We start from the raw sequence: 7,099 nt of genomic DNA, 5'->3' as shown, positions 1-7,099 counted from the left end.
TATCCTAAAATTGCTATTGCTTCTTCACTTCTAAGAAGCTTGAGTCTTGAAGCATAGATCTTGGATATCATCCTTTATTTCAATCTGTCCCTTGCCCTTGAGTCCCACCTCCTTGATAGCTCTATATCGTATTTCCAGTTATGGAGTTTTCCACTAATCGATTGTACCTTTTGTATGACAGCACACTATACATACACACAACATACCTGATTCAAGACTATTACTATTGATGTCATCTTGAAGCCATTCTGTCCATGACAGAACTGAGGGGGTGAGTTCCTAGAGTTTATTTTTTTATATTTAATTTTTATTTAGTATTTAAGGGAAGATAAAAACTAATATTAATACAAAGCAAAGATTCTTGCACTTTTAGGTTTCTCTTTCATCTTTTATTTCCTTTTCTTGGTTTATATTTCTTTGTGGTTCCTGAAGTTAACTATTGGCTTATTTTGATGGCTTCTTCATACATACAAAAAAATGCATGAAATATATGGGAGACCTTTTTCCCCATGCAAAAGATAATTTGGTAATGAAGATTTGGCAGTTCTCACATAAAACCATAGTGCAAAATATGGCAGGGGCAGGCGGGATTTTACCATTATCTGCTCTATCCTCTGAAACAGAAGAAATGGTCAACTTATTATAAGAGGTTCTGACTCTACAGTAATTCTGACATAAAGTGTACATGTGAACTGGATTTTATTTTTGCCGGGTTTTTTTACTGTACCTCCATAACAACAAAGGTTTATTGGTGAAGATGGTTAAATTTTAAATAGCTGAGAATAAAATCTTCCACACTCAGATATGTTTTGTTGTGGCTACATGAGGTTTTCCCAACTCTGGCTGCAGCCTCCTGTGTAGCTACACTTACTTTCCAAGGGAGAAGGGGGGGGGGGAAGTCCAGTTCAAAAGGAAAACACAGAGCAAGGTGAGAAGAATTGAAATCCTCTTGTAAGACTTAATTGACGAGGTCTGTTTATGTTTGTTAGACTTACTATCTCAACACATTGTATGTTTTTCACAAATATACACAAGCCCAATTAAATACTTAGTGTTCATATCCTTTCAAAATGCTAACTTTTCTGAACCACCTCTTTGTAAAAGCCTAATGATATTCACTTACCTTATCCATACTTTAACTTAATAAATGGCATATTGACATGTCCCTCATTTATCCGTTTGAAGTACAGTATTAAGAGGTTTTATAAAAGTATCATAAAGGATAATTTAGTAACATTTCAGTCTTAAATGATTTCAGATCTTGGCTCTTTTATGAACCTGGGTGACACATTTTTCAAATATTATATAGTTTATTTGAAAACAGAAGTTCTAAATGTATATATGAGGTCATCCTAATGCTTTCATCAATGAATGCAGTTCACTATGTGCAGTGTAGCTTAGAAATGCACCTCAATTACTTCAAAATCTTCCAAAAAGCTCTTCCAGAATAGCTTGATTATGTAAAAATATGTATTTGCATACACTATCTTTCTTCATTCCAGATAGAAGTTACAAAACACCTTTTATTACAATGTTCATTATTTATTAACATTTAAATTCTGAGAAGTATTCTATTCTGCTCTGTCTGCGTGTATATGAAAATATTTTCTAAACTCTTCACTTTGAGAACATCTTTTCACTCTCAAAATTGAAATAGAACATGGCACTGTCAAAAATATTCTAAATATACTTGTTTATTCTGTTGATCTTTTAGTGGTTCCTCATCATGGCTAAAACAATGTCATTTTTGGATGGAAAATGGGACTCTGTAGTTCCTCACTACAATATATTCTCATGGTCTGCAATAGAGGAAGAAACCAAGGATATAAAACTATTTTTGTTCTTTATTTCAGTGCTTTTAAATGCAAACAATCTTAACACTGGAGGCAGATTATGTTTGACTTTAATGGAATTTAATCACATACTGAATGTAGGTTAGTTCCATTGCTCCAAATACTCATACTATATATCATCATTAGATCATATTTTAGCCATTGTCCATCCACTGCAGGATGAGGACCTCTTCTGCAATATGGCCCTGAGCTTTCTTTTGCCAATTGGGCCTGCAATATTTGCAGACACTGTCGATCCATATATGGTGTTATTTCCACTCTCAATACTATTGCTTGATTTACACAAAAAACCCTTCCTCTATCTACCTAGAAACAGAAAGGCCTTTCCAAGGAAGCTCATTCCTTCTTGGGGGGCAAAGGGGGAGAGAGAATAAGAAATTAGCACACTTGGAGAGAAACAACTCTTTGAGGAGGCTTTTAATTAAGACCATTCACAACAGATGGCCTAAAAAGCAGTTTACAAAGCACACATTTTCCACATAGTTTCCGCTTTTTATTGTTCCACATAGTTAACAAAAAGAACTATTACACAGACAGCCCACATGTTTATCCCTCCCGTTTCCTAAATTGGGGCACTTTCATAGGTTAACAACTTCTGCAGTCTGGTGCCCAAAACACTGGTTCTCAATCATCTTTGCTGAATGTACTGGCTGAGGATAAAGGAAACAGAGAATATCAGGTTGAGAAGACTGGCATAGGTATCTATGATATGAAGGCTTCCTGGAAAAATAACAGTAAGAGTACTAACACTTGTTTTTTTTCAAAGACAACTGAGGAAGGATGCAGTGGAAGATTTTTTTTTTTTAAAGTTGTGGTTATAAGCTTTCTGAACAATTATGTGTCATTAACTGATTTCCATTCAACCACATTTCATTTGTCTAAACTGTCAGAGTTATTAGTTTTAAATTGGTTTCTATGCACATTTACTTAGGTTCAAGCAATACTCAACACACTTATCCTTGCTTCTAAATGAGCATGCTTGGGTAGCTTGAAAATCTGCTGGGATATATTTTCAAAGAGTGAATCTGGAAGACGCAGAACAAATCTGAGGAATTTAGTGTGCTGAAATTAAGATCTGTCCAAGAACAAATGAAACATTCCAGCTTCTCTGGACTTGAACAGACAAGTTCAGTACAAGAATTAAGTGCTTAATTACCAATGTTTGCACTCAAGGGTACATATTTGTTAATCACTAACATGGAACTGAATATCCAGAGCAGAAATATTGTGCCTTAAAATACAAGCAATCAGTGAACTTTTATTTTAAAAAAGATTAAAATAAACATTTGACAAATTAATATACATGACACAGTAAAATTCATATTCATTTTGTGCTAGACGTGCACAAAACCCATTTCTAGAAGGCACCCTGCCACCAATGTTCTAAAACTTTACCTAATTCAATCCTGGTTTCCAGTTTCTTCTTCCTTCACTGAAGGAGAAATCCTAGAATACTAAACTCATCAAGAAACTAGCTGCACCAATCCCTTTCAGGGATTTTCCTTGGCTTTATTTTTATTTTTTAAAATCTATCATTAAAATATATGAAATTCTGCATTAATGCTTTACTTCATGCCTTTAATTGGTTTAAACCAACAAGTTCTCAAATCCACAAGGGCTTTTTCTTAACCCAAACTACACGGTATTGGAGGCACTTACTACATCCCCACAAGAAAAAAGTACCGCAAAAACAGTGCTGTGCATCAACAAAAGAGCTCTTTTGCATACACTTCCAAATCTTTTAACCCCACACCTCTAGTAATAATTAAGAAAAAAACACATACAAATTTCAGTTCTCAAACTCACAGATGAAATGTTAAGTTACTTAGCAATTCAATCTGTCAGGATTTGACAGTGAAAGAGTGTCAGCTATACAGTCCTGCATACACTAATTTTATGGCATAAATGCACTATCTGAAATCCTCACCGTCTATATTCCAATGGCTAGAAGAACACAGGGCTCAAGTATTCTCCCTATTAGGTAGATCTGTGTTGATTCTTGTGAAGTTTATTACCATGGTCTCCACAAAGACTTCGAAAGGCTGGAGGAAGGCACATTTTGACTCAGAGACCTGTCCAGTCCATCCAAAGAGATGTGGCTCTGCTCTGCCTCTGTGTCTTCCAGATCTGAGCAAATCTCTTCACTGGAGGAAGGTGAAGGAAGAGGTGAAGTGAGACTGGACAGGCTTAAAGTTCCATGTGATCCTCCAGGCATTTGGGAAGGCCCATCTCCACTTGGCCACTGGCTGATGGAGGGATCTGATAAGACATCCACAATCAGGTCTTGAAAACTGCCTTCATTCAGGGGCATTGACTCCAAAAGGTGATTCAAGAGCTCTGCTGCAATAGTAGAATCAATCCCAGGACAATTGGAGACAAATGTATGAACTTCATGCATGCATTGAATATATCCAGCTGCAAAGCGTTCACTGGCCTCTCGCTGCATTTTGTCATCATCTGAGATGCAGGTAAACAAGGAAACAAACACAACCAAGTCACAAATCACTTCTTTCTAGTTCTTCCATCAATAATGTATTTGAATTCAATTCTCCCCCCTTCTCATAATGTTAACTAGATGTTTAAACTCTATTACACTTGCACTCATGTCTGTGAAAAACACTTTTAAACTACGTAACTTTAGGACCTCGAATGGAAGGATAATCAGAATTTATTTCAAAATTTATTGGAACAGCCACATTATTTCCAAGAGGGAATGTCTAATTGACATAATTAAAGCCTTTCAAATTCTATGCATAAAACTTATTTTTTGACATTTTTAAAAATTTCACTTTTACGAAGCCACAGGGCTCTGCGGCTTTTGCTGCATCAGACTAATGTATCCAGCTAATTAAGATTGGGAAAAATAACTATGGAGATAACAAAAGATACAGGGAAAGGAAACACTGAAATAATGAAGAGTAAGGAGTGGAATAAAACCGGCCAAGGAGGAGGATCTTTGTTTTGTTCTAAAAGAATATTTAAGATACGTTCAAAATACCAATATAAACTTGGGCCTAACCCAGTTGTAAGAAAGGGGTAATGCATACTGTCTAACTGAAGAAAAGAACAAAAAACCCTAACAATCACAAAGCACTTTGAAAGGTATTACTCTCTTTCCCAGAGAGTAATTGCAGTTGCTGGCTGTGGAATTCTGGGAGTTGAAGTCCACATGCCTTAAAATTGTCAAGGTTGAGAAACACTGAACTACATGGAAGTAACAGCCTATGTTCTCGATGAATGTGTCTTTTAGAACGGAAAAGCTAAGCAGGAGCATCCCCCCTGCGGGAGTTCACTCGCCAATCTACCGGAGCGTCCCTTTTAATGTAGCCAACCCCTCTCCCCCCCCCCTTCGGAGAACGAGGCGCAGGGATGATGGGGGCAGCCGACACTCACCTAGCGACCTGCTCTGCAGAATCCCCTGCACTCGCTTCACCGTCAGCTCCAGCACCTCGGCGTTCTCCATCTTCGCCTGGAACTAGCAGGAAGCAAAAACGCACAGCGGAACACAAGAGCGTCAGTCCGAGCCTCCCCGCCGCCCTCTCCTCCTCCTCCTCTCGGGTCCCCTGCGAAGACCCCCAAGCCCAAATATTCCGCCGGCCAAGTTACCTCGGTTTCCGACAAGATGAGGCGTAGCTCTTGCAGGCTTTCGTTGATTCGCGCTCGCCGCTTCTTCTCCACCAGCGGCTTTCTTGCCTGGCAAAGGCGGGAGGAAGCAAAAAAGGAAAGGGCGTCACTAACGAATCGCTGCACGCGCGTGTGAATGCATGCACGAGAGCCAGCTTGAGTTTCAGGGACACAGACACAATCCCCCCCCCCGCCCCCCAGTTGGCATCTCTTGCCCGGCGGCTCACCTTCCTATCTCCTCTGGCCCGGGAGAAATCCTCCTCGTCCCGGCTCGGTCGGGTTTTTTGGGAGCGAAAGGAAGGAGACATAGCGGTAGAGGGCAAACGCAGCAAAAGCAAACGACAATCAGACAGGCCGGCGGGTGAATGGGGAGGAGAGGAAAGGAGGAGAGGCGGCTCCTTTACGGCAGCAAAGCCGGGCTCCCAAAAGCTCTCCTGTCCCGGTGCCGATCCTCAGATCCCCCAAACCCACTCGGCGCCCCCTCCTCCCGGGGCCGCCGCCCCAGCCTTATTTATAGTATCTGATTTGCATGTCAATGAGCCGATTGGACGCCGTGCGCAGAGAGGCAGCTCAAATGTGGAACCGAACCACCAATAACCAGCGGGCGCTTTGTCTGTTCGGAGGCCGGCGAAGCGGCTTCGCCGGGCCTCGGAGGAGAAGCAGCGAGGAGGGGAGAAAATCGGACCAATGGGCGTGAGGTCCCTTCCTACGTGCGTGCATGGGGCGGGGGGAGGGCGAGGATCGGTTGTTCGGAGCGTTTTGTTTTGTTTTGTTTTGTTTTTTTCATCCCTCGCTGCCGTTGGCGTTTTTTTTTGTTTTGCGGAGCCTTTCAGTCGCGTCAGTTATAAGAAGAGTGGTAGAAATGGAGCGCTCGGTCTTCCTAATAAATTTCGTTGCTAGATTGGCTAGAAAGTTATAATTCCAGAAACTGGCCAGAATGAAAACCGCATATTGGGGAGAGAGATCTCTAGGAATGCCTATATTTATGCACGGGCATTGAGATTTGGGCAATTGTCTTGTATAACAAAGACATCATGTGGTCGGGTCTATACTGTAGTAGCTTCTGTCTCATATTTTGCCATTGGGATTTCTTTCATATACAATATTGTACGAGCTTACATCTAAACTTGAAAACATCAGTCAAGTGAACTGTGAAAGATTTCCGTTTTTTTTTCCTGCTACACTTTAAACCTGACAAAAGTGACTGCTGTTACAGAACTTGATAAAAATGACTGTGTACTGTTAGGGAACATCTGGAGTGAAAGAATCTCTGGGCAGCAACAATACTGAAGAACAATGAAAGCCATCTTATGGAGTGACACCAATATAAAGTAGTTTCAGCTTTACGCTGACGTGGTAGAACATTCACAAGGCAACACTTTGTTCTTGGAACTAATGCTAATATAGCAGCACTGATAGATACGCCTGGCACATCACTACCAATTCTGCAGAGGCCCACTGTCCATAAAATTGCTCACTGCTTATTTCTTTATATATGAAAGCAAGTATTCTGAACATGTTGATGATGTCACAGAACATGGAGCACTTCAGCCCTTTTTTTTTTTTTTTTGCATCAGCACAGCTGAAAAAATAATCAGGTAACTCACTGTGTACAGTAGGGT

General features: G+C 40.3%; 1 protein-coding gene across 1 annotated transcript; it reads right to left on the bottom strand.

The window, feature by feature from the left end:
- Window positions 1-2,255: 2,255 nt before the first annotated feature.
- LOC107293319 (transcription cofactor HES-6-like) lies at window positions 2,256-5,835 on the bottom strand. The gene is made up of 4 exons (XM_015822468.1): window positions 5,705-5,835; window positions 5,460-5,546; window positions 5,247-5,328; window positions 2,256-4,310 (listed from the first exon to the last, which is right to left on the bottom strand). The coding sequence occupies exons 1-4, from the start codon at window positions 5,783-5,785 to the stop codon at window positions 3,865-3,867; spliced, it is 696 nt and encodes a 231-aa protein (XP_015677954.1). The 5' UTR covers window positions 5,786-5,835; the 3' UTR covers window positions 2,256-3,864.
- Between the last annotated feature and the right edge of the window lie 1,264 nt (window positions 5,836-7,099).

The sequence above is a fragment of the Protobothrops mucrosquamatus genome, unplaced genomic scaffold, assembly GCF_001527695.2.
Source record: "Protobothrops mucrosquamatus isolate PMUCROS unplaced genomic scaffold, P.Mucros_1.0 scaffold1581, whole genome shotgun sequence".
Taxonomy (NCBI): domain Eukaryota; kingdom Metazoa; phylum Chordata; class Lepidosauria; order Squamata; family Viperidae; genus Protobothrops; species Protobothrops mucrosquamatus.
This window is presented reverse-complemented; position numbering and strand designations above follow the sequence as displayed.

Bases quoted from the DNA above. Each gene is read 5' to 3' on its own strand.
- LOC107293319 (XM_015822468.1), bottom strand. From the start codon at position 5,785: ATGTCTCCTTCCTTTCGCTCCCAAAAAACCCGACCGAGCCGGGACGAG. The intron at 5,547-5,704 runs GTGAGCCGCCGG...CGCCTTTGCCAG, and splicing joins GGGCCAGAGGAGATAGGAAG to GCAAGAAAGCCGCTGGTGGA. The intron at 4,311-5,246 runs GTGAGTGTCGGC...CCTGCATCTCAG, and splicing joins TCTGCAGAGCAGGTCGCTAG to ATGATGACAAAATGCAGCGA.